Here is a 27,365-nt window from a genome sequence, read left to right on the forward strand (position 1 = left end):
CTCCCTCCTTAAAGGCAAGCAGCCAGACATAGCAGATGACACCAAGCTTTGTGGGCCTTGGGAGCAGCACTGGGGAAAGGGGCTGAGGCATATCCAGAGGGTGCAATAGCCACAGTACCTGGGCTGACTCTTCTCCCTTTGCAACAAGTGCTAATGAGGGGAAAAGCAAATGAGCCACTAGTGTCCTGCACCCTCTTCCCAGTACATCCACCTGCAAATCCACAACTTTTGCAGCCCTTCTTAGCAGCAGAATAACCAGTCAGAATGAAACCAGGCAATCACAGGTTCAATTATTTCCCTAATGTTAACTGTGTTTTATTGCCAAGTTTCCCTGTAAAGGTGTGTCATTTTTACACACCTTTAAAAGAAAGATGCTTTGCTGGGGCAATGTTCATGCCAATCACCTGTGTTACAAAGCTGTCATTTACTCCAGCACAGTTCCCTGTATTAAGTGTGCACCTCAGCTTTCAAAAATACAGATTTGCTTCTTAACATTTTACCATGCAACCACTGATAAGAACAGTCATCTTTCTTAACTAATATGGCTGAGAACAACATACATTATCTGGAGGCCTGTGTTCAAGATAAAGACATGGGGTGTTCCACTTCCAGCCACCTACAAAGACAATGACTTCTCTGTACAAGACGGAGAGTGAGGCAGCGAGAGTACCGTCTGAGGAGGACAGGCGCTGCGACCTTTCTCTGCTTTCCTGGGGGGGGGGGTGGGGGGGTGTATATGAGGAGTTTCATATGCTGACTGAATTTCTGAGTTATTTTTAGGAAGTGGCTTATTTTCATGTTCGGTCTGAGGTTAAGTAGAATGTGAAACTGTATTAACAATGTTTGCCATCAGCAATTTTATTATAGATCTTGATTTTACAGTCAACATTTTATATTAGAATGGAAGAGGTACAAAAGTGAGCACGAAGACAAACTCTTGACCTATAGTCAGAAATAACCTATTTTAAAATATTGGTATGTGTCTCTGTTGATGCATCTAAGTAGTTATATAACAGAGTGAAAATAAAAATACATTTCTCTTAAGGTAACCATTATGGGCGAGGTCTTCAGCGTGGTCCAGCTATGCTCAGTGCAGGCCTGTGTATTACAGAGCAATGGTTTATCTAGAGATGCCCAAAATTACACCAGCTTGTGTAGTTCCATAAGGATGATTCGCACTCTGGGTCGTCACTAAAACATACAGCATTATAACCTTCTGCCTGTGGGATCATGGAAACCTTGGCCTGCCTGATGAATTGGCAATTGCTGGTTACACTAGCACTGCAACACCTCGCAGTGTGTCTGTAGCAAAGCCTGGTCTGTTCTCTCGGTGTCAATGGCACTGCACAAAGGCACTACAGCCAAGGCCACAAGCTGGCCACAAGCGGGCCTCAGATCTTTATTTTGTTATAAACACTGCACTTGAATATGCATATGAGACTGGCAAAATGGAAATCAAAGGAAATCAATGAAATCTGCTGGCAGGCCATTAATTATGGCATGTCCATGCCTGTGAATGACACACCACAAGGCATCACCTCTCACCTCAGAAACAGAGGTCAGGAGAGACTCCTTATTGTGGCAACCTTTTGATGTTTGTCTCTATTCCAGTGGATGGCTAAGCTGTGGCCTGAGGGACCTTTTATGAAAGTTGGAAGGCTTATCCTTACTGCTATATTAAGAATAAAATGTAATCTGAACTGCAACAGTGTTTCCAGTAGGATTTTAATGGGGTTGTCTGAGTCAGTCTTGCTATTTTCTCTCCCCAGCTACACACTTGACTTGTTCTTACAGATGCTGGCAACCCTCTGAGCGGTTTCTGGTCTTTTCTTGGCTCAGCTCAGCCGTTTCCCCACCAGCCAGTTACTGTGATGCCCATTAAAAGGTAAGAAGCGCTCTGGCTCTGCCATCGCTTGCTTTACCTGCTCAGAGGTGCCACAGTCCCTGGGAGAAACGTGATCTATACCATGTGCCACTGGGCAATGTTCCCCTCTGGGGGATGTTGCACTGGGATGCAGGGAGAGTGTAGCATGCTCCGGTCATCTCCCATCCAGCCTTCCAGCGGGGAGGAAGCCCAGCGCTGCTCCGGGCAAGTTCTGCCTCTGCTGGGAAGTCTCCTTCTCTGTGCATGCCCCAGGGAACCCCTGCTCTGAGCTTCTGGGCACAAGGGGAGCTGTACAGGAGAGAGCAAACCAGGGAAAAGCATCTGCCCTCAACCACTGAACATGCCCCCAGCCCCTCTGAAATAGTACGTTTGTGTGCATGTGGGTACAGTAATCACACCTAAAATATCATCTCCTGATATTTGGCTGTTAGTATCACAGCAAGGATTTCTGGTTATGGACTGTACACACCACGCTACTATTTATCACTCTAAGCTATGTAGCCACATCTTTTCCAGCTTTACACACAAATAACGAAAGGCTTCAGTAGCGTGGAGGGCTCCGTTTCATGGGGTTGCCGTGGTGTTGGTGCAAAGTCTGCAGTCTGTGTGGTCGGGGTTATTCACACACTGGAGGAGCTGAACTGGCCTGTGATAAGACACAAAAACAAACAAATATTTAGTAACCACTTTGCAAGTACAACAGAATAACTCCACAGTTACTTAATACACCATGAAAGTCAAAGTGCATGTTACAACTGTGCTTATCAAGTGCATGACTTTTCTTGGGATAATTTTTTCTAGATCTTGCTGCAGAAAGATAACTTTGGTGTTTATAGGGGTCAGGGACAAGAGCAAGTGCATACAAAATAAAGTAGGGCATGAACTCACAGCATGGCAGCTACGCTGCAATAACAAAAATAATTCTGAAAAAGAAGTAAGATCTCTTGCATGGACTGCGGAGTGGCTGCCATGCTGGAAGTTCACCATCTTGCTTACTCAGTGGTAACCCCTACTGCTACAGTGTAAAGCTGCTGCTAACAATGTCAGATATGATTAGCTTTTTTGCTAGAAGCACATCCAGTGAAGCTATTTTTTGAGTTACTTCTGGAAGACACTGCTGGCATGGACAAAAGCAAGAGAAAATGACCAGCATCAATTGCTACGTGGCATGAAAAGCCAGATGCTCAGCTGATACGGACCCACACGGTTCTGTTTGCAATGACTTCAGGGGAGTGAAGCTAACTTATACGGTCTATGCTGAAGAGTTTTACTGCACATGTAAATTGCTTATTTTATTATTGCTCTGTATATAAAATAGTAAAATTAATTGTCCATGTTGCTCTACATAGTTGTTTATGTATGTGCTAGTTGAGCTCTGAGAAAAAGCCCTACTTGTTATTCTATCCTAAGAAGCGAGTTGTGAGCTACAGCGAGTGTGTCAACAACGCTTCACGATGTGTTACAGGTTCCTCCTTGTGCTGAGCCACGAGGGATCTAAGCTACTACATATTTCCCCTTCCTCCCTGGCCCCTTAGCTTATTTCATCATAGGCTGAAATAATCTGTACCTATTTACAGGTCCTGGGAGTGTTGGTTAAAGGCTGCATTTGCCCAAAGAGAAAGGGAGTACACGAGAATCATGATTTGGCAGATTTATGTACCACACCAGTGTTAATTTTTTCACAATGATGTGCAGAGCATCCATTAATCAGCTTCAGCAATACCTAAACAGGAATATATTGCTCTGCTTTCAGGATTAAAGTCCTATCACCAGATAAGCCAGTTGTTTCCTTTGCAGACCAGCTTTTCCTTATTTAAATCTAATGTCATGAACTCAGCAGTTTACAGAAATGTTTCTTTACTTTGGAAATGTTCTTATCCAAGTATGAGTTCTTCACTCTGAAAAGCTGTTCCTGACAGATAAGATATGAGTAATACTGAACCTTTGCTGCTTTTCTAGTGTCACTAAAGAACTTCTGCTCTGCATGAATGTCTCTGAACCCACACAGAGGGACAAAGGGTCTCTGGCTTTTGTATCTCTACAGCAGGCAAACAGATTTCAGGCAAGTCAGAACTTGGGCTGCTGTGTCCCGGACTCCTGTTTTTCTCTCCTGACAATGGTGAATTATAGTAATTAATAATGCTTATTATGTCTCATGCCTCACTCTCTGACAAAGCAGCTGGACAAAAAGTAAGCTCAAACTATAGCGAAGGAAGTAAGGACCATCCTTGACATACTGCGTTACCTGCACGCAGCAGGGAGGAAAGCTGCCTGTTTGGTTCTGATTATTGTAGGTAAAAGCCCAGTCAGATGAAAATCTGTTGAAAGAAGCTGGATTGCTCCTTCCCTGAAGGCAACTGGACACGCTCAATGGTAAATGCAGGGCAGAGAGCAAGCCCCAGACCCAGCCAACACGAGGTCTGCAGCGTGAGTGGAAGCCCCCGAGGAGCAGACAGCCACATTGAAGGGATGTGATGGCAGTAAGAGGGGAGTCTGCTCTAGCTTGCTGTAAACCTATATGCAGTCAAGAGGGAGATGCAATATTAGTTTCATGTTGTCACCAGTAAGAGCAGGTCATTACCTGTAGTTGTCTTCACAGGTGATCTTAAAGTTTCGCCCTTCTAAGATGCTTTTTAACTTCTTTATGGAATGACCTGAGCAGGAGTCACTGGAGAGAAAAGTCTTTCGTTACTTGCATTCCTTGTGTGTACAAGAAGTTCAGCTAAATTCCACACTCTGTCACTTTGCTTTATTTCAGGTAAGATTCTTTAAAAGCTTGTTTGCTAATGTGCTGTGAAGTCCATTGTGTTTGTGGAGTTTTGGCTACCACTGGGCCTTTGCTGGCAGAAACTATGTGATATTCAGCTGTGCATCTTGCACAAGAACTTTGTGCAGGAAGAAATCTGTGGGAAAAAATTCAGTTCCATTCGCAGTTCAATGTGCTCTAGAACTGCTCCAGAGCTGCTGGTGGCCTCCATCCACAGGAGCACGATATAAGGCTCATTCAGACCTGTGGGAGGACAAAGGGATCAAGCCCTCTGTGTGATGAGGAAGGGCCAATCATGAAAACCAGCAGCTAAGTCCCAGGTAGGCCGTAAGACAGGAGGAAACAGATAGAAAACATGGGAGGAAGCAGGCTATGAGCACCTCCTATCTGTTCGACTCAGTCTGTGGCTGTTGCCAGTCTGTTTTGACAAGGGGCTGTTTCAATCATTTTTCCATTGGTAGGAGCCCTAACTTGTGTATTTCTTTTCCATCCAGCTAATGGTTTCACGAAGCATGTAGCAATGTCATACCTTTGTGATCTTTATCTCTATGTTTAATTTGCTTGAAATAGCCCAAGGGGCCCCAAAACTGTAGTGAAAGGATTGACAAATGTCATAGACACAAAGACACTGCAAAAGACTTGTTACCTCAGGATAAAAATCATCTCCTGGCCCAGAGTATAGGACACACTTTAGGGCAATAACACAACACTGGGGCAAATCCAGTTCCTAACATACGGCATTAGAGGAAAGCAGAGACATCTTTTCTTTGTTCACTAGATTTGCCAGATGTTATCAGTGATTCAACACGGAATGCAAACCAGAAGATAAAAGGAATACATATTATTGGAGCTACCCTCCCTCTTTCTCCTTGGAAGTAAGTAGAAAATAAAAAGGAAACTGCTGTGAAGTTGGCACAGGAGGAGGATGTATCAAGAAGGCTGGCAGGGCACCAGGTTGTTGAAGCTGTTGAGGAGGAACATGATGGCTTTTCTGATGTTGGGAAATCATGCAGAAAGGATCAAGTGCCATGTCTGGGGGAACTCATGTACAGATTACTCAATGTCCTTTTCTTCAGCAAACCTCTATGCAATGGGCTACAAGAGTATGTGTGGCATGGTGACCACAGGATAGATGCATGCCTGTGCGCTGTGATAGATATGTCAGCTTGTGTGGCAAAGAGATGCTTCTGGGTGTCTGGGCTAGGGGAGGGCTTGCAGCGCTGGCGCTGGTACTGTGTCAGATGGTGAGGTAGGCTGAGCAAGGGTCTCTGCCTGGTCCGCACTCATTCCTGAGTTGCACTGCATCATCACAGCCTGCTTCTTGACCCACAGCATCAAAGCTGTTGCCTCTGTCATGGTGGGGGTCCTTAGGAATGGTAGAAGCCATGGCAGTGCATTATAAGCACATGAACCACAGCTCTGAAGATAAGGATCAAAGGCACTGAGCTTCATGCTCAGTGCTTGAAATGTGATAGATCTGCACACGAATCCGATCAGGACAAAAAGGTCACTCAGAAAGGCTCAGATGTGATTTGAGGTCACTGTTCTGGTATCACTAATTCCATGGCAAGCATTTAAACTACAGATTTGTTATTACAACTCAGAGAATCATTTAGGTTGGAAGGGACTGCTTGAGATCATCTAGTCCAACCAACACCAACTAGAGAAGGTTGCCCAGGACCCAGTCGGGTTTTGAGTATGTCCACAGATGGAGACTCCGCAACCTTTCTGAGAAATCTGTTACAGCATTTGAAATTATTTTATCAAAAATGGTTCTGCTCAGCATAACCATACTATTCCTGTGGACAAACATGTTTTCCAGTTGTTCACCCTTGCAAGCATAGCCCGCTCTGTGACTTCAGTGCTTCACCCATAATAAAGGTCTGTAGAGCTCAGTGGGGTTGGAAGGAATTTAAAGGTCATGGGACCTCTTGAAAGCAAGGAAAATGTCATTGTGTCTTAGCTATAACTGTTCAGCAGTACCTATGAAAAATACAAAAGAAAATGACAGTACAAATGTTATTCTTTCCAGTAAAGTAAGCAGCTAGGAAAGTCAATGTAGAGCAGGCTTCGTGAGTGGGTTTAAGACAGTGTCACTGTTAGTCACTCATCAGAACTAAGCTGCGCCGTCTGCCTTCTACACACTGCTCGTTGTTTCATACCAGCGTGACTTACCTTTGAGGTCCACCAATGTCATGCATAAGCCAAATGTGTACTGCAGAGACTTTATTTGGATTTAGGTTAAAGACCTCAACGCTTCCAAAGGTGCTGTAAGATGGGACATGAAAAAGCAAAACATTCTTAGTTATCTGAGAAAGACGTACAGAGTATGTTCCCCAAATACTAGTGCTCCTTAGTGCTGCTCTTATTCTCAGTGAAAGAACATTATCTTGCCAATGGATTTTCATGGACTATTTAATTGCCTCATAGTAAAATATTTCCTCCCCATTCTAATTTCACTTTCAGGAGAACTTTTGAAACTGTCTGCAGATTGAAACAAGCTGAAGTTTTTCCATCTTTAGTGCCCTTTCTCCTGTTCAGTTTATTGGCTATTGATTTGGTTTGGTGCAAGGGAAATGAACATGGCTCTTCCCCTGATCAGCATATTCTTCATCTTTCAATATTATTCAAGACTGCACTTCCAGCCAGGTAACCCAAGGAAGCACAGTCTGGAGGAGTAAAATCCAGTCAGCTCCATGAACAGTTAGAAATGTGTCATTCATGTGTAATGAATAAATAAACTGTAATAATAAAGTTACTTTGTGCAGTAAGAGCATACTGGATATCCCAACTGCATACCCTCTGAAGGATTTCAATTACAGTCACTGCATAGAAGGAGTTAAGTGAATCAGCTCTACAACAGCCAATGGTTTAGACCCCTGTAGGAGTTTACCAAAGTCCATTCTGCACTGGGACTCACTGGCAAAGACATGTTCGCTAGCTTGCAGGCCCCACAGAAACATGGATGGTAGCATGCTGAGTAAATACCTGCTGCTTCTGAAAGCTCCAGCTTCTAGTGATCCATTGAGCATCACTTGAACCACACCACATGCTGCTTCTGCAAACTGAACAAAACAAAGGGACACTATACTCTGACACTACCTGCAGTGCCACGTCAGACTCGGGGCTAGTAAAAATTACTGTAACTTCTTTGATGTCATCAGAACTGACTTATACAAGTAGAGGATCTGGCCAATATTTTTGCAGAATATATCAGTGAAAAAAAAAAAAAAGCCTCTAAAGGCTGCGGCAAAGCTGTGATAAAGCTGCATTAGCCAGCTATGAATTGGCAGTCTGAGGTTGCATGGGATTGGTACAGCAACTTTGCTGCCACTGCTGTTTTCAGTTTCTATAGGGTTTTCCAGAGCCCCAGCAGCTACAGCTGTCTGATGGAGCTGTAGCAACTTGGAATAGTCCTCAGACTGCTTTAACTTAGGCGGTGAGGACAAGCCAGAACAGAGGTACCACTAGTTTAAGGACACGCAAACCATCATGTATTTGTTACCTTGTGACTCATGCTCTGTGTTCTTTTGTGGCTTGGGATTTTTCTCCCCAGTGGTTTTAGTAAAACTCACCACTGAGTTTTGTTTGATTTGATTTTTAAATTACTGGATGATGTAATCACTGCTCTTCTGTTCTTTAAAACTCATGTCCAAATATTTGAAGACCACTAAGGTTACAACATAAAGTACCCTGCCTAGATATATAATCCATTGGTAGGACAAAGGATTTTTAAAAAGCTTAACACAGGTGACAGTATTTATAAAATCTACCAGGTCCTCTTACCTCTAAATAATGTGGCTCAAACTCAGCTCTCGAGAGCTGTGAAGTTGCAGGGAAGTTTCATTATGTGTTACTTTCTAATGTAATAAGCACGAGTTTTAGTAGATCTTAAATTTATTTGGACTAGAAAGCCTGCAAGTCGAGCAAGCCTGACTCTGTATGGTGGTTTATCCCTCCCAGACTCTGGAACTGAGGGGATTAATGAGAACATAGAAACTTTTTTGACCTTGGAAAACTTAGGTACACTAGTTTACCCACAAAACAATTTTTTTACAGTGAGTAGACTTTTTCTTACATACATGAGAGCTGAAGCATACAGGAATGCTTGTTTTCCACCTGGGCAGTCATCTACTAATAGTCACATCAAGGGTGAAGTCTTGAGAGGCATGTAAAATTAAACTGATACAGGGGAGCAGTTTTTTTTCTGGCAGTTTTTTTCGGTAACGTGCTGATTCAACAAAGCCAGGCTAACTGCTTAACTCGGACTAGCAGGGTCTCATTCATGTGATGGGAGTTGGCATGTGCGTACGGGTGGGTACATCGTAGGAACCTTGCCAGATACCATTGTGGGAGGACGTGCTCTTCAGGTTTATGCCGGGAAGGTGAAAGGGGATTCTCAGCTGGTTGGAAAATTTCTGTGCCAATTTGGGCACTGCTCTCAACATTAACATCCTAAAGTGTATTTTATTTTAGCAATTTCAGTCCTGTGATTTAATTAAGGTGGTGATTATTATTATTATTGTAAGCATTATTTGCAAAGCTCCAGCTGTCTGCCAAGTGTTGTTCTAGACACTGGCACACAGTCTCTGTCCACAAATAAGAATGCCCAAACTACGTTAAATATTGTACATAAAATACAGGACCTTGGAAATACAAATTTCCAGCACCATAATTTTTAGTACCTGAAGCTAAAGGTCATGTGAACTTTTACTATTCCATGTTTTAAGTCCAATCTGCAAACTCACATTTTTGGCAGTGTCAGGAACTTAGTGCCTTTTAACATTCTTGGATTCGGGAGATTTATTCTAGATCTTACCATCTTGGATGCTACTTTCCAGAATACAGAGAGAGGGTTGCTCTCACATTCACTTCGTTTTGGACAAGATTCATAGTTGATTCCTGAGAAGAAATACATTTATAGAATAGATAAGGTTAGAATGAATATTGTTGCAATGTTTATATGGCTTTGAGAGCTGATTAACGATGGCAAAAAGATTTGCCCTCTACCAAAGCAAGAAGGCTACATGAGGAAAGGGCTCGAAGAGGAAAAGGAATTTGCCTGTGTTCAAAGGTCTTCCTATTTCCTCACCCACATTTCAGGAAGGCAGCTGCAGGCCCTGTGTGCAAACAGTTCTCAGAAAAGTGAGAAGGGAAAACATGTAGTCCTAAATGTGAGAAACAGGTTGGCTCTTGACAAATACTGTCTGATTGCATTGAAAAATTAAACTTTGCCCAATGTTTTCAGTAATTCCAGCCTGGTTTAGAGGTTGCTAACCTAAAGCACCAACCCAGGAATCACGCAGGCAGCAATAACCCCAGGGTACCTACATGCTGCGCCTGCCACTTTGGCTGGCCTATGGCCAGGACCTTTTTTAATGGCATTCTTGTCTTGCAATTTGTCCCATAGAAATCACAGGAAGGAAGCGAGTAATCTAGATAAAGAGGGCTAGATGTGACCATTAGTCCAAGCAGCAACTTGGTGTTTTGATAACAGCCAAAGTTCTGTTTTGTAAATTAACCTGAGAACAAAGTATTATTTTCAGTCTTCCATAACATGGGACAGAAATACAGTTAAGGTTTTAAACCAAATTACAAGAAAAGAATATCTGAAAAGGATTATGGTTAGGTCTAGATATACAAGAGAAAATAATTATCTGGAATTCCAGTGTTCGCATTTGTTTTGCAAAAAATAGGACTTATTACCTGGGGCAGAGGGGTCTCCACACCATGAAACCCTATCAGCCATATAACCCAACAAGGTGTCCTCCAAGGTAAGGAAATTTTGATTGGATTTTGTATAACGATGAGCGAGGTCTTTTGTCGTGCTCCAAAACAGTGACTGTGAAATAAGGTACAATGTCTAATAAGTGATACTTATACTAGAGCTGGTCAGGAAATTTTCCTGGAGAAAACCAAAAAGTTTTCATGATAATGAAGGACTTCTAGTTGTTATTGAAATGCTGCAAGTTCACCTTAGTGGGTCAGTTCTTATTTCCGCAGACCCCATTTCCAAAATGTTTTTGGGTGGTTATTTTTTGTGGAAATGGACGTGTTCAGCCTGTAAAGCATTTTGAAAGAAAGGTTTTGACTCGTTCTCATAGGATATATACCTAATTTGTTGTGTGCTTTTGAACTGCACATGGAAGAGCAGCTTTTTGGAAGCAGTGTCCCTCTAACAGCACGATAGCATGCTCCTTACAGAGAGCCATATGCTCAGGAATAGGGACATCTTCGTCACTTCACCAGGATGGCCCCGGTACTGAGGTTTGAGGCAAGCCTTGCACAGGGATGTTTTCCAGCAATAGAGAATGAACAGGGTTACTGGCGTCCAAAGGTGGTAACTGCAGGACTAATGCAGTAAGCAAAAGAGCAAAATATCATCCTCAGCAACCTGCAGACCCTCACAACCATTACGGACAAGATCCCATCACTCAGAGCACTGCACAGACCTGCCATCCCACAACAAGCCTACTTAAGCAGCGCACCGTGCATTGTACTGTTACCTTGTTACAGGGTATAGGATGACTCGCTAACTCCATTAAAGGCTGATAATCTTCTGCTGTAATATTGCAGGGATTCTTGTAAATGAACGCGTGTTTTAATGATTCCCATATTTTTAGGCAATCCTTATCTCTGCCAAAAGATTAAAACATAGTTAATTAGTATTTATGGCTGTGAAAGGATCTCCTTCTGTTGTGGTCAAACACTATGGATCAGATTTTAAAAGAGTTCTAACTATGCTCAAGCACAAAAATACATTATCCATCAGAAAAGCAGAGTATCTTCAGCAAATTAAGTATAAACTGAGGAATGAGCAGTTTTAACACATCTTTCTCTCTCTCCTGTGTTTTAAATTACTGATTATTGCAATGTCTGAATGTCCTCTATGTTTTTGTCCCTTAAAAAGAGCAGTGCTGATATCACATAACCAGAAGATCACATTTCTTGATTTTTCATACCAAATCATGAGAAGCAAATGTGGCAGACTATAGCTTGTCTATTTTAAAAGTATGGCTGAAGGATACTGCCTCGTCATGTACAGTGAGCCAAAAATATGCCCATGTGTCTCCCTGCAGAGTGTTCGTCCCTACAGAAATAATCTCTATAGTTTTATCTGAAACAAAAGCAGGGGTCTGGCTGTTTTGGACCTGATATTATTTTCATTTATGCACTAATTTGCTGCTATTGACTTTGCTGGAGCCACAGCTGATTTGCACATGTATAACCAAGATCCAGATCAGGTGCTTGGTCTCCAGTGGATTTTTCAGTTTCCTTCTGATCCTCCACTGCATTACAGGTTCTGGCCCTTTTGCTCTCGCTGACATGAGTCAGAGGAACTCCACTAAATTTACACAGGGGGAGCTGCTTCATGCCACGACACAACCCTATCCCTATCACCTCAGCCTACACTTATTTCTTAAGATGCTGCTTCGTCAGCCTAGGAAATAAAGCACCTCTCTGCTGACAGAAGCAGGGCTCCTTTCGTACTACCAAGAGGAAATCTGTTGCACAATGCCAGCCAGCAAGCATATCTCTGTACTGAAGTAGTGCCACGCTCCCTGAGGCTGTGGCGTGCAATAACGTTTGGGATGGCTCAGGACATTTGCTTTCTTGTACTTAAGCTAATGAATGAAAACTTTGCATTAAGATAATTCATAATTATTGTCTGTCTAGTATGTGTTTTCAAGGCTGTCCCCCATGGGTGCAGTTCCCTTCCTCTTCACGCTCCCATAGTTTCAGGCCCAGGTGGAAAGCCTGCCCCTCTCATTACAGCAGTGACAGTAATGCAGTGATTCCACATCCTTCTCTTCCCTATTTTTATGTAAATTTAAAACAGTGACTGCATTATCCCATCGTCTGCATGTCTGAATGGAGCTATTCTGACTGTCTTTGACTCATCCACTCTTTCTTCACTGTTTGCAATCATCTCCCAGTGTGTTCCCACTAAAAGCCATTTGAAGAATGGATGTTGTCTTGTGTGAAGAAACTAATGCCTTCAGAGCACTATAAAAATAGCACTGATCAATTAGTACACGACAGACACACAGCTGCAGGTTTTGTTACCAGCTGGTACTCGGGTAACATGTAGGATGTGGAATTTGATTAGTCTTAAAAATAGTCCTAAAGAGACTAAGAAAACCAGTAGTAATTCATTGAAGATTTCCAAACATTTTCAAGTTAATCTTCCCTACAGCTGTGTGATCTCATTCCTACTACTGAACTTGATCACGGTTTCTACTGAGTGCCCATTTGAGCATCAGCGGGGCAAACTGGAACGCAGAGAGGGGAGCTGGCTGTATCACATGGGCCACGTCTGGACTGCGGGACCCAGAACCACTTGTCAGCTCCTGGCCGTTTCCTCGCTCTCTGGACGTGAACTCTCTTCCTTCCCTTCTTAAGCCTTACGGAAAATAACCAACACACAAAGGGGAGGCCAGACTCTGTCTGTCTGTGTCCAGAAGAACGTGACAGCACCTGACAGCACTATGTACCAGAGGGAATGCCTCTATCAGACACACTACAGGGGCTTGGGCCAGTATCATACCAGGAGGACCAGGCAATCCATGGTAAGATGTCCCTGGCCTTCCTTCCCTTCTGCCCTTATTTATGCAGAAAGAAATCTAACTTAGCATTATATATGATATTGGTTATTGGGAGGTCATACCACCAAGATGGTTACTACAGCAGGTTTCCATGCCCCAGCTTCTTCCAGTCCTCCTCTGTGAAGGGTCTGTTGTGGCTGTGTCCTCATCTCTCACTCTTGGGGCAGCCAAGTGCATTACGCTGCAGAGCTCTGTCTGGGCTGCAGATATCCCGCAGCCTGACCTTGCTGATTTAAAACGAGCTTGGGTATTGCCACTGTACAGTGCTGTCTGAAATGCGGACAGAGCCTGGGGGCAGGGACCAGGCAGGCCAGCCTGGAGGGTCTCCGGCCGTATGGCCAACCACGGCAGTTCTGGCCGCACGCTGAATTTCATCTCTTACCATGCCAGTCTGTTACAGGGGCAGCTCCAGCTGTGTTAGGGACCACAACTCTTGTTTATATGAACCAAATTTACCTCCAGGTAAGTAAAGACTAATAACAATGATGATTTTTTATTGGGCTATTGTCTTTTAGCCAGGAGCCTAAATGCACTTTCAGTTATAGTCGCTGTAGAAACAAGAAGCCAAACTGCAGATGCTCTAGGGAGCACAGTCATTGCTTTGCTGTTGCACTGTCATGTCAGGGAGAGTTCACATGTTTTACTTCACAGATTTTAACTTGGGTGTATTAAATTTCTCCTGGAGGAGCCTGTCTCTGGCTGCAAACTGTGTAACTAACCCAGAGAGACCATCCTCCCAACTTCGGTACTTCATTTAGGGGTTGGAAAGTTGTAAATACCTCTCCCCGCCACGTAGGACTACAGCATGACCACATTGAATCAGCCAAAAGAGAGGGCTCCTGCTGATTAAGGGGTGACATTACAGAACAGGCAGCTGCCCCCTTTGCTTTGCACAGTCAACGGTATCATAAAGAGAATTTGTAGGGCTTGGCTGGAAGCACTGGTACAACTCACAGACATTTATATGGCTCACACTTTCTAATCTGTCAAATGATTTGTCTTCCTGGCAGGACTCTTTTTTTTTTTTTTTTTTAAGCTACTCCTGAAATCTGTTATATATAACAGTGTTAACAGCCACAGGTGACAGCTGGTTACCTGGTCATTTATCCTTTCATATTGCAAAGATTTTAAGCTTAGTCTTAGAAGACAAAATATTTTTTCAAGGAATCATAAGAAAAACCTGGTTTTTTATTTCCAAAGCAGAGAGGTAAGTGATAGACACAGCACAAAACATTGCTGCTGCTGGACTCAAGTCATGGCCATGAGAAGCACGAAGAAACAACCATCCAGGTGGTTCACAACCCTGCCGAGACGGCTTGCTGAGTCACAAATTCAAAGCACCAGTTTTCTAGCATTTCAAGACACCAAGTTCAGCACTTGATGATGTGCATGGATGTCACCCATATCTGAGAGAAGAGTCTTTATCCCCAGTCCTGGCAGAGCAGAACAGAACTATATGTTTAATGTCACAGAAGTAGTAGGGCTTAGCCTTCAAATGGGGGAAGCTCTTCTACAGCTGGTAATCAGTGGGATACTTTAGTTGTATCACACACAAGAATGATAAGGCATGAAGATGGGCTTTTATAGAAACTAGGCGATTTCAGCATTGTTTTAGAAATCAAAATATAGATCTTCAATGTAAAAAAATATATACAAAAGCTAAACAATATTTCATTTTTGCTGTCCTCACCTATCAACATGTGTATTTTTACAACTGAACAAAAATAATTCATTGATTTGCCATTGGAAAACTATTTCTCTGATACGAAATACACCTTTTGCCTCACATCTCAAAGAGATTACCAGTCACACAGAGCTGTGATTTTGGTTGATATATGAAAAAATAAGCAGTGAGAAGACTTTAGGAAGATATGCCACTCTTTCCAGCCTCACTGTTGAGGTAGACACTATTAATAAATTTTCACCTGTCCCTTTTTCCAGCACGGCAAGAAAATATTTGTCTGATGTGCAGCATTTAACTCACGCTGAGCAGAGGTAAGGGCAGAGACCTGCTATAGCTCTGCACCTCCTAAAAACAATATGAGAAGTTTGCTTGCTCTTGGTATGCTAAAAATTCCAACAAGAACAGTTTCAGGTTGAAACAAGCACATTTGCCTTGCCAAAAAATGCCTGAGAAACAAACAGTCCTCTTAAGGCTGCTCCCAGCTTCTCACTGGGAAGTTCTCAGTCACAGAATGGGCTCATTTCATTTTCTTTCTTGATTACAAAAGAAAGGAAGGGTGTGAAAGAGATAACTAGTCTACCAGTTAATTAAATTTATCTATCTAATTCAGATACAGGAGTCCATGGTGAATACGCTTATGTACCACACTGCTGTGGGTCTTGTGTGCTCTCTTTCTCTGGTTTTTGTTTGTATTTTTTGGGTTGCATATTAATTCTGCATCGTATCTGCAAATATCATATCTTTATGCATAATGGATTTCTTCCTTTGAGGCTAACTTTGTTTATGCTGAAATATTTAAGGCCTTTTATTCTGCTACAGAATCTGAAATATTTAATCCAAATTCAGTGACATGTAAAATAAATATACTCTAATTTTATGTTTAATTTTTTCAAACTTTTTTTTATTAATAGAGTCTGGGAAATGCTGGTAAATGTGAAATAATAACTAACAGACTTAGAAGGAACACTGTGAAACCTGCTGTAAACTCAAGAACTGAACCTGCAACCCTTTCTCTGGAAAGTGAGGATTGCAGAACTTGCCTTATGACCTTTGGAGACAGAGACTATACCCTGCACTCAGTATAGCATCGAATAAGGGCTGGGATACAAATAACCATTAAAACTACATTTCTTTATTAAATACGAATGTTATATATACTGCAAAGCATATCCTGCATTTGTCCTTACATTTGGGTAGAAGTTGCATTTTCCAATGAATTTGAGTATTTCTATCCATTTACCTTTTATATGAATATCACATCAATCTGTCAAACGGAAGCTGGGGCCAAGAATACTTCCATTAGCAGCTATCCTAGCAGCCAAACTTTAATGTGCATGTTAGAAAAACGGACAGCTTCTGCATCATTCTCTCTTGCATATCAGTACAGTGGTCTGGCTAACCTTGAAAGAGTATCCTTTCACTTAGAGGAATGGGATGGCATTGAGCTACCTGGGAAATCACTATTAATATAGATTTTTTTTTTCTTTACTTTGTAATTTTATTTTTTTTCTTTAACTGGACACGACAGAGAAAATTCATCCCCAATTGAAATTGATTTAGTTGGTATAATATCAAGGATAAGTTTCATCCCTGCTAATTTCAGTTACACCATGAACAATGTCTTGCTTTCAGTTCAGCACTGGGCTGACATTAGATGCTAAAAACATTTTAAGAAGGGCAGTGTTTCCTCGGGCTGTGTTACCTCTAGTTTTGTACTGAAAAATTTGAGAGAGGTGCTTCAAGTATGGGACCCATTTTAAATTTACAAGTGAAAAATGACTTCCAGGCTTTGCTCTGGAGAACTCAATTAACTCTGCCCATATTGTTCAAATCACTCTGCCAGGCAGAGATACTTCCCTGGTGAGGCATGGTCTCCCCTGCAATCAATAGCAGCTTTTCCAAGGTCCTGAGTTTTCTTTCTAAAACATGACAGTGTCTTCAGGCCACACTGAGATTTTAATTGTGGCTCTGTGGTGAGGCTCTGAAGTTAGAGCTGGAAACTTATGCCTGAGCCCTTTAGGTAACTGGCCTTTGCAGGGATCAAACCTCACCAGCAGTTGCAATTTGTGTCCGAAAATCCTTCTCATTTGCTACCACTGTTAGCCAAAGCAGTAATGCAGATATGCACCTAAGCACTCAGAAATCTGGTTCTTTAAAAAGTCAATGAGAAGTCTGTGTTTATAACAAAGCTCCTTAAAGGCATAAGACCAATTCACACTCTGCTGGGAGTCTAAGCCATCATCTTCACCTGTAAAAGCCCAGACGTTTCAGAAGGGGAACGCATATCAAAGGATCTAAATGGGTCTAAATATTTCTAACCGGATCTAAATAATGGATCTAAAAATGGATGCATTTCTAAACGGATCTAAATATTTCTGCATCTAACAGACCCGTCTTTGCCTGTATGTCAGTTTATCTGCTTCTTTTCAGTAAATTGTGGTGGCTGTAGACAGCACTGCAATTTATACATCCATATTCAATTTGTTTTTTCATGTGAGCTTATAAGTAGCTATGTCTTTATGTTGTCAAAAATTACGCAATGAATAATAACCTCTATGCCTGTGTTGAGAGGCAGGCCTCCGTAACCCAGAATCCTTTTGCTACCTTTTTTGCCCTAAATATTTCTGTTCTTTCTTCTGCTGTCCCTTCCCTTCTTCCAGCCTTGCCGTGTCTCACTGCTGCTTTGGAGTAGCTTTTTTGGAGCCGCTGTCAAGCCCAGCCCTGGCAGCTGTGGTTGGACTTCTCTGCAGTCAAGGCCAGCAGCTGGTTCCAGGAGCTCAATGCAAGGAGAACACTGCCATCACGCGGGAGAAGGGACTTCTCGGGAGCAGCAGCTGAGGTCAACCCCAAAGCTGTGCAGTTCTTCATGCCGGGTGACGGCCTGACCCTTCGCCAGACCACTGAGTCAGAAAATCGGTACGTGCGTACAACGGATCAGCTTTGTTCCTATTATTCTAGCACCTAAAATCTCCCATCAGGTATCTTTGTGCTAAAAATCAGACAAACGTGAGTTAAGAGAGGTCAGCTAATATGCTGTCATTGCTGAGGATTTGATGAGACAACTGCTGCTTTTAGCATTAGCATAATAAAGAGGGGAAAAATTACCAAGGATGACGATGAAGGAAAAAAAATCATGGAAGAGCTGTCAATCTCAGCGTCTTCAATGAGCACTAGCCTCTCACTACCCACTTAGTTTAATTAGTGCAAAGTGTCTGCCACTGTAACATTTATGGTGACTGACTTTTTTTCAATATGAGAATGGCATACTTGATTTTTTCGCAGCTTGATTTTGTAAGTATTGCTGTCTGTTAATTAAATAGTTCAGAAGCCATTAAAGAAAGCGTCGGGGGAACTGACTGGGGATAGAGACAGAGATCCAAAACTCTGCCCCAGAGAAAGAGAACTTCTGGAAAGGTTGCCTGTAGGCAGAGCAATTAAATTCCCCACAGTAGAGGTGGGGAGTCTGGAGGTCTGGAAAAAGAAGTACAAGGTGAGATTTCCACTGGGTGCACCTCAGGGCTGTGTATGTTCGTGTATGAGGAATGACTTGGAATAAATGATAGCTCCTCGTCACACCGGTCCTTCACCTTTGGCGGCAGTGAGAAGGTTTTAAGGGCAGGTGTACTTGTGGCTTTGGTTTATAGCTCCTAGAGTATTTTATGTGAGCTGGGAATTGGTACTCCAGGACAACACTAAGCCTTATCACCCTTCCGGGAAGGGTTGAGCCAAGAGGTGGCAGCTATAAACCAGTGAAGAGTTCATCTACATAAGCAGATTTTTTTTGCTGGCTGGATTTCAGCTTTCCTGGGTGAAACAACAAGCTGCTTAAGCAGATGGTGTTTTCAGCGATGCTCTGTAAGTGGGACGCAGCCTCTAGAAGGGCAGAAGTCTCACCTGGACTGCATTTTGACAGAGGGTCATAGTTGCTCTACAGTTTAAGCTTCCAAGTGAGGGCCATGTCATCAACAGATATATAGGGAACAAATTTAAGTTGGCATCTTACCCCTTGATTAGAAAGTGTACTTTTAGTATTGTTTTATTTTTAATATTAAACTTGGAAAAATTCTCTATAAGAATGATCTAAATAAAAGTATGTTATAGCAAGGAAACACTCAGCTCAATGCAGCTGCAGATTTTTTTTTCCCATAACATGAATTTGCAGTACATTGGGTTTTTTTATAGAACTAAAACTGCTGGGATGTGGCATAAATGCAGTAAGTCAGGAGAAGTCCCTGCTTCAAGGGTGGCATGTGTCAGCAAGACAAGGAGAAGGGAACAGATAGGAGATTTAGTACGACTGTGATTGAGCTCCTTGCTAATACCATATTTTGGTGTCATCTCCTGAGAAGACAGACTGCATCTTTAGCATGTTTTTACCCTTGGACACTTGAGGGAGATTTTCATTTGACCCTAGAGGGAAAAGGATCTATTCCTCCTATGCCTATGGATAAGCAAATTTGTATTTCCCCACAACGCTCTGAGGTGTTAAACAGTTCTCGAGTTTTAACCAGACCTTAGCAATGACAGCTGAACGACAGCACCTCTGAGCATGGCTGTTTTCACTGGCATCTCTACAGATGTTACAGGAGAACTGAGGCAGGGAGAGGTGGGAGGGAACAGGATTCCCCCTTTCAGCAACAACGAGCACTTTAGATTGGCTCATCCAAACATTTAATAATTTCAATCCTAGAGTGGTGCTATAAATTAGACAGCCACCAGCCATTGCTCTGTGTAGCCAATTCTATAAAATCAATAAACAAGAGAGACGGCAAAGAACAGGCAGCTAACTGACTGTGAATGACTAAATAGGTGCATAAAGTTGCAGCAGAAAACTAAGTTGACCAGTATTTCATCAACGAATACTTCTGATTAATGTGTAGAAGGCCAGTACAGACAGAATTATATTCTCTCTGGTATCTGGGATTAAAACCAAAGGAGACTTTCACTGCAAAGAGATTTTAATATATGATGGTGGGGTAATTGTGATGCAGTATGTGTAAGCTAACCCAAATGTGAAAGATCACTTGAAATCCTACAGAATCTTGCAGTAAGAACCATTAAATATCTAACCCCTGTTAAATAAATGTAAGAAGTTTGAGTATATGAGAAATATATAGTCATTTAATAACAATTTTTATATGATTATAACCCAATATAGACAATAGACAGATGAGTTGACATATGGCTGTCAAAGCGAGAGATAAATTCAGATCTCAACAGCATTTCTGTACCTCACAAGTACATTGATGTTGGCCATGGAGAAAAGACAAGGCATCTTTTGATATCTCTCCCTTAAATTTGCAGGACACTCTCAGATTTTGGGTTGCTGTTGTCAGTGGAGTTACAGCCTGAGAGGGTAAATTTTCTGGGCAGAACTGAGTATGAGCTTTGCACAGAATTGGATGGCCTTTCACAGTCTAGCATTGATGTTTATACTCCAGAAGAGCAGAAATAAATATGTTGGTGATTAATTATCTCAAGAACAAATAAATGGTAGCTACCCACTGCCATATGAACTTGCCTCTTGCTAAAGAGAAAATTAATTCTTTCTAATGATCTTCCTCTAGAAAGAGATTACAATAAAACCCAAATGGAGCCCTATCTTACAGGTCAGAATAGTTATGGAAACTAGCCTTAAACAGCATGAGTACTCATTTGAAGGACCAACTATAGAACCAGTAGCCCTACCTCTAAATCCTAAAGTGCTAATAACTGTCCATTTGTGCCTACTAAATGTTACATTCCAGTTCCCCATTAAAGCTCAGTACAGCATATATTAATGGAAGTGTACCTTTAAGTAAGGCTCAAACAATTGTTAGTGTTTATAATGATCATATCTTAGTTACCAAGAAATTACAAGAACAGTCGAAGTCACTCATATACAAGTTAGGGGGAAAAAAATTGTAAAATAAGACCTTGTTATAAATATTGAAGGACAGAAGACTTGAAAAACAGAGCTATGCATGTTTCTTATAACACAGAAAAGGTATTAAAGTCAACACATTGGCACATGAAGTAGGGAGGGGAATATTAAGATCATACACTGAAGCATTATAACAAATATTCTGATTTGGGCATTTTAATAAGCAGTGTGTTATTACGATGATACAGTGCCCATCTTAATACTGAGAGACAAACCAACAGCAGCAACAGATATCAACACCATTGCCACTACAGATGAGCCAAAACATTTCTGCATCACTGTTTGTCCTAGTTACCCAGTGGACCGCTTGCAAGTCTAAAAGCATTTTCTAGGAAATAGAAGAATAGGAAGGCAGCTCTGGAGATCGTCTAGTCCAACCCCTGGCTCAGAGAAGGTTGCTCAAGGCCGTGTCCAGTCTGGTTTTGAATATCTCCAAGGATGGAGCCTCCACAAACTCTCCAGGCAACCTGTTCCACTCTTTGATCACCCTCATACTAAAAAAAGATTTTTTTGTCTTATGTTTAAATAGAATTTCCTGTATTTTAATTAATGCCCATTGCCTCTCGTCCTGCAACTGGATACCACTGAGAAAAGCCTGTCTCTTTCTTCTTTACTTCCCCATTGGGTATTTATACACACTGATAAGATGCCCCGTGAGCCTTCTCTTCTCCAGGCTGGACAGTCTCAGCTCTCTCAGCCTCTCCCTGTATGTCAGACACTTCAATCATCTCCATGGTCCTTCACTTAGGCATGCTCCGAGTATGTCCCTGACTCCCTTGTACTGGGGAGCCCAGAACCGGACCCAGCACTCTAGATGTGTCTCACCAGTGCTGAGTAGATGGGAGGGATCACCTCCCTCTACCTGCTGCCAACACTTTTCCTTGTGCAGCCCAGGAAACCATTGGCCTTTGCTGGAAGGCCACACTGGTGGCTCGTGTTCAGCTTGTCCACCAGGACCCCATGTCCTTTTCCACAGGTAGTGCAAATACAGCCATTTGTTTGCTCCGGCACCAAAAGAGATGGCGTAACAATGGTAACAGTTCCATTTTTCAGAAAGCGTACTTCAAAAAATAAAGAAAAGCTAAACCCTTTGCAGTTTGATGTATATTAAATGGAGAAGCTTTAGAAGTTTGCCGTGCGCTCTAGCAGGGTGCTAATGCATTACGATTAGGTAGTAACACCGGACTCCTCAGAAGACTGTGATTCAGTAAAGGTTTCTCTTATGTCAGGCATATTTTCTTAATGAAAAAACAAATTGCAGGTAAGTTTCAGTATGATGTCATGGTTATATAAAATAAAGCTAAGATTTTTGTGACATTGAATCAAATCATGGCTGTTGTTTAGTGCCATGCTTGTTGTGAAAGTGTTAACAATCAGTGAACAAATACAAGGAAATTAACTTAAAAATGCCTAGCAAAGCATGAAGGCAAAATGCAAAAGTAAGCATACCACAAACCCCAGATTTCTTTCTGGAAGAAATTATGCTGCAAGTGCAATAGTATCACACACAAAATCATGTTCCATATGTTCTTTTTGACAAAACGAATCTCCATCTCCACAGGCTGGAAAGGAATGGAAAGGCAAAATGCATTCATGATCATGCAGTCAGCAGACAAAGCTCTCCTGGATGTGCACCAACTTTTACTAAATGTAATGGAATTAAAGACTGTTAAAATTTGTTATAATAGGAATTTGCCACTAACTATAAAAACAACATTAGTTGCTCCAATTGTATTTAAGGGGGAAATATATCTTGTGTGTCCACACAACATTGTAATATGTATTGAAATTCTACACTTTGCATCTTCATCACTGGGTTTTTGCACTGCTTAGTCAGACACAGTAGGATCGCTGGGCCTGGAGAGTCGCATGCATTACTGAAGTGGCTCCCTGTCTGCGTCCTTGGTGCTCTCTCACTGGCAGAGGTTAGACAAAAGATGAGCTGGTTTGACTTCAGTCATTTTTAAATAGTAGGTCCTTGCAAGCTTGGCTTAGCTTGGGTGAATCAGAGACTGAGAAGGAACTGCAGATCTGAGGGGGGAGTAGTCATTATCTGAGAATGAAAAAAATCTCTTCAGCTGCAAATGTAAGATGAGTTTATTTCTAGATTGAAAAAGCAGCACTGCTTGTGTTTCAAGGATCAGTGGCTATGACCTCCTTTTAGATGTTTCTTCCCCGCTCCTTCCCCAGGTCACAAAGTGCCGATCGTACCTGACCTCAGCCTTCCAATGCAAATACGGTGAAGAGGAAAACTAAACCAGTTAACTTCGTATCAACGGGTTTCATGCTACATCTGTTACTACCTGTTCTCCGGCAGCAGGCATCAAGGTGCAAAACCACCATAAACAACATCCTCGGAGCGATGGGTAAGTTACCGGGTTGCCACGACTGGTCCTGACCAGCACCGATCTTCTGAATGCCCCGGCTCTGACCTGGCCCTGCACAAGCCTGGTGCTGCTGAGCGCGCAGCTTGCGCACCCCAGCGCGCCTCGCTCCTCTGATCGTACCAGGGATAGATAAACTTGAATTTGTATCGCAGAGACCTGGAGCGTGAGAACTGCGAGTGTTTTGTTAGCCACAAGAGGGAGTCCGTATTACTGGGAGAGAGGAGACAAAGTAATTTGAGGTCAAATCCTTCCTTCAGACCAAACTGCCTTTGGCCTTTATTCAGACAAAATGACAATGCATACCAATGGCCATGGCTGATAAGTAGGGGATTTTTGCAAGACTACTGAAAGCAGAACTTGCAGCTTTTGTTAATGTTAAAAAATCAAAACAAAACAAAACAACTATTGAGCAGTGACAAACTATTGCTTTAGCTCTGTCTCCTGGCAGCAGCCAGTATTTTCAAGGGAAGCCAAAAAGAAATACTACTCTTTAATGTGTGTATTTAGATGTGCAACTGTGTGTGCAGGGAACGAAACCCCTAAAGCCTGCTGCTATACCATCTGCATCTTTTCCTAAAAACGAGGCTAATATTGCAAATGCATTATTTGAAGCATTTGGTATTCCCTGCTTATTTCTCCTCAACTTGGGCACGATGACAGTTCTATGCAGGAAGACTAATTGAGGAAACTGTATGTGTACAAATGGTCAGAGTCATCCAGCCAGCAGCAGAAATAAAACCATATACATATGGAGCAGGTGCTGTATATGGTACCTGAGAATTGTTCTTTAGCGAGAAAGTTCAATACAGCGCCTGAATGTTTTGATGATTTTGGAGAATAAGCGAATCAACAGGGTAAAATCTGATTGCATGAGGTGCTTACAAAACTCGACCGCAGACAGCAGCAGGCTTTCCGGTGGCCACACTGGGCTTGGGTTCAGCCCACAGTTCGTATCGGAAAAGACAAGAGCGTGACCAGAGCGTGCTGACTGTACGGTGTCCGGGGCTCCGGTAAGATGAGGGAGAGTGCAAGGACGTATCCTCTAGGATTAAAGCAGCCGTGATGGTGAAGGTGTACATTAGCATGGCTGTGGCCTTCTCACATGATTTACAGCATGCAGTTGCAAAAGCAGAGCTAAATGGGGGCTGTAGTTTTGTGGCCCCCGTTAAATTCGTCTGTGATATCTAGAAATGTTATAAAGTCCATATTCATATGTCAACAATCCCCCTTTTTTCCAAAACCAGCCAGCTATTCCAATTTGAAATACAGCACTCCAAAATGTAGTAAACAGTCACACTAGCTACTGCAGCAGAACAGATTGGTATTTAAAAAAAAAAAAGAAAATATTGTTAAAGATGGAACTTAGTGGCTCTGATATAAAAAAGTAAAAATATGAGGAAACGTCCACGAGTTTACTAAAAGCAAAGCTTTTTAAAGAAATGCACATGTTGGTATAAGATTAAAAGGGCAAGACCAGACTATGGACAAATTTATGAGGAAATAAGAAGATTTATAACCAAGGCAGCAGAGTTCCCATGGTGGGAGCAGCGGCAACAAAAGTCCTAACTGAGTATAGGACACAGCTTGCTCAGCTCAAAATCCTGCCTGAGTTTCTGCAGTTCCCTATTTCTACTCCTTTTCTTTGATTAAGTGCACCAAAGGTCTCATGCAACGCAAGATCCAAGGCCTACATTAATGATGAAAGAGCACGGGATGAAAGATATGGGGCTCTATGGTGTGTCCTAAAGGCACCGGCTTTATTATCAGAAAGTGCCAGCGACGGAGCGGCTGGTTACACGACAAACTGCACTGAGCTCAGCAGGATCAGAAACGAGGAATCTCAAGCTGCATTCCCAGAAAAGCACCTACGCTTAATTCTCTGTTCAGAAACCTCCTGAACATTTCAGGTTTACGTAAATGAGCGTATTTTTCCTTTTTCAGTGCTCTCTATCTTGGATAAATTTGTCTCTTAAATAAAATAAAACGAAAAGGCACCCTACTATACAGAAGTCATTTAATCTGACAGAAAGTGAGCTCACAGCCATGAAGCTATTAAACACTATTGGATTAAGAATAGCACAAAAAGTTATGCCTTGTAAAGACAACCTTTTTAGAAGGCTTATGATCTTTGTTTGTGATTTTTTAAAAAGTGTCCTTGAAAGAATTGCTTAAACAAACTATTCCCCGGTCAGATTCAGACTATGTTGTGAATGAAAACATATGTGACATTGTCTGGAAACTTATTCACACAAAAGTGGTTTTTTTACATTTTCAGCACCTCAATTTGAATGAAACAAGCAAAAGTAATAAAAACCTATTAGGCTTCAAAAGAATTTCAGATTTAAATATTGAGTGTATACTTCTTTAATCAGTTAATGCGTGCTTTTAGAAACATGTACATGATTTTGCAAAAGCTTCAGGAGCTTTTTAATTTTATTTGTAAAAGAACCCCCTCTTCTCTTCACTAAACCCATTTAGGTGTTTAATGTAAAGCATGCGCTTAAATCTCTGCACGCTCAGGCCATGATTTTCCACATGCCCATTTCCCTTCAAATGCTGCACATCAGCTTTTTCATCCAGCACTGGACATCCGAGGCCAAGAGAAGTCCAAATGCAAGCAAACTATGTACAGCTTTGTTTTTATCATCAGCTCAATTTCATGAAAACAAGAGGTGGCAATTGCCTTTTTGAAGACAAGACCACGATGGTTGTGTCACCTGGCCGAGGTGTGGGGCAGCCCAGCCCAGGGTAGTGGAAATGCCTGCCAGAGGCTTACCGAGGACACAGTGGCTGGTGCCACAGAAGTGACGGCTGAGTCCCTGCTGAGAGACCCTGGCTGCCCGGGATCCCGTCCTGAGGGGCTGGGTGTCCCCAATACCCACAGGGAGACCCAGGGCACTCCTTATTTCATACCCTGCCTTTCCCTGTGGCGAAGGGGTTCAGAAAATCAGTTCTCAGCCCTAAAATGCTGTTGCAGACCTGGGCCCAGGGGATCCTCTTCTGCAGCAGAGGAGCGGTGGGCTGCTCAGGGTGCTACAGCCCTACCTGCTGCGATGGGCTGAGCAGAGACCACCACTGGGCGAAGCTTTTGCCTGGGACCCATCTGTACTGCTCCGAGCAAGCTGTCTGGGCTCACCGCGAATTCTTACCCACACACTAAAAACATCTGTTTTGGATAACCCCAAGATATTTCTCAGTGCTTTTCTAACATCTTTGTCCATCCTATAATTCCGTGCTGAACCTTCTCCTTTTCCTCCCTCCTGTGTAGTTTTGGTTATGTGAATGCAGTGTCATACGTTACAGGATTTTTGGCAGATTGACTTTATAGTGCCTTCACCTCCACATACTCAAACCTGTTAGAATCCAGCTTTTAATTTAGCTGGCTACAAGGAAGTTGCAAAATGGATTTATGATTGAGTTTTTACCTAGGATTAGTATTACTCACATTGGTTCTGCAGGTAGTTTCCTTAAAAAGCCACCACTCGGGCACCGACAGCTGCTGTCTGAGTTTGTACATTTTGCTACAAAATAGAGGTCTTTCTTACTCCCCTGATTTCTCTCTGCCACTGCAAACCTAGTGGACATGGCTGGGTGGAGGTGAGAGACAGCTCTCTTCTGTTCACTTTACACACCTGATGCACGCCCGAGACCACTACTCACCCCAGCTCAGGGTACCGCGCCATGACGTAGTTGTAGCATCTCCCCAGGATGACTTCTTTCAGATTCTTAGTGGTCCCTCTGTCCTTCCACTTCAGCATTTCGGGACTGCCCTTGTGCTTTCCATGAGTCAGGATAGAAGCCAGCACGACGGCGAGGACGAGGGCGGCCAGCAGGACCAGGATCCCCACCAGAAGGACGGTGCGCTGCCGCGTCCGAGCAGAGCCCTGCTGGAAAGGCATCCTGCGAGGGCTTGGTGAGGAGCAGCAGCAACTGCTCTCCCAGCTCGAAGGGACAACAGCTCTCTGGCATGTCGCTCCGCGCCTCCCCCCGCCTGCCCCGGGCTCAGCCTGGAACAGGAGGCTGCTTCCCACTGCCCCGCTCCCGGCGGGTCGGGATTCAGTCATTTTGAAAGCCAGACAGTGGCCGTTCGGGGCTTGGCACGCAAAGACAAGA

The 27,365-nt window shown here is 42.7% G+C and overlaps 1 protein-coding gene across 1 annotated transcript; it reads right to left on the reverse strand.

The window, feature by feature from the left end:
• Positions 1 to 851: 851 nt before the first annotated feature.
• CD38 (CD38 molecule) lies at positions 852 to 27,365 on the reverse strand. The gene is made up of 8 exons (XM_082315267.1): positions 26,913 to 27,365; positions 11,159 to 11,288; positions 10,359 to 10,494; positions 9,472 to 9,554; positions 7,641 to 7,717; positions 6,828 to 6,920; positions 4,467 to 4,553; positions 852 to 2,531 (listed from the first exon to the last, which is right to left on the reverse strand). The coding sequence occupies exons 1-8, from the start codon at positions 27,314 to 27,316 to the stop codon at positions 2,450 to 2,452; spliced, it is 1,092 nt and encodes a 363-aa protein (XP_082171393.1). The 5' UTR covers positions 27,317 to 27,365; the 3' UTR covers positions 852 to 2,449.

Source organism: Platalea leucorodia, assembly GCF_965183815.1.
Source record: "Platalea leucorodia genome assembly, chromosome: 6".
Taxonomy (NCBI): Eukaryota; Metazoa; Chordata; class Aves; order Pelecaniformes; family Threskiornithidae; genus Platalea; species Platalea leucorodia.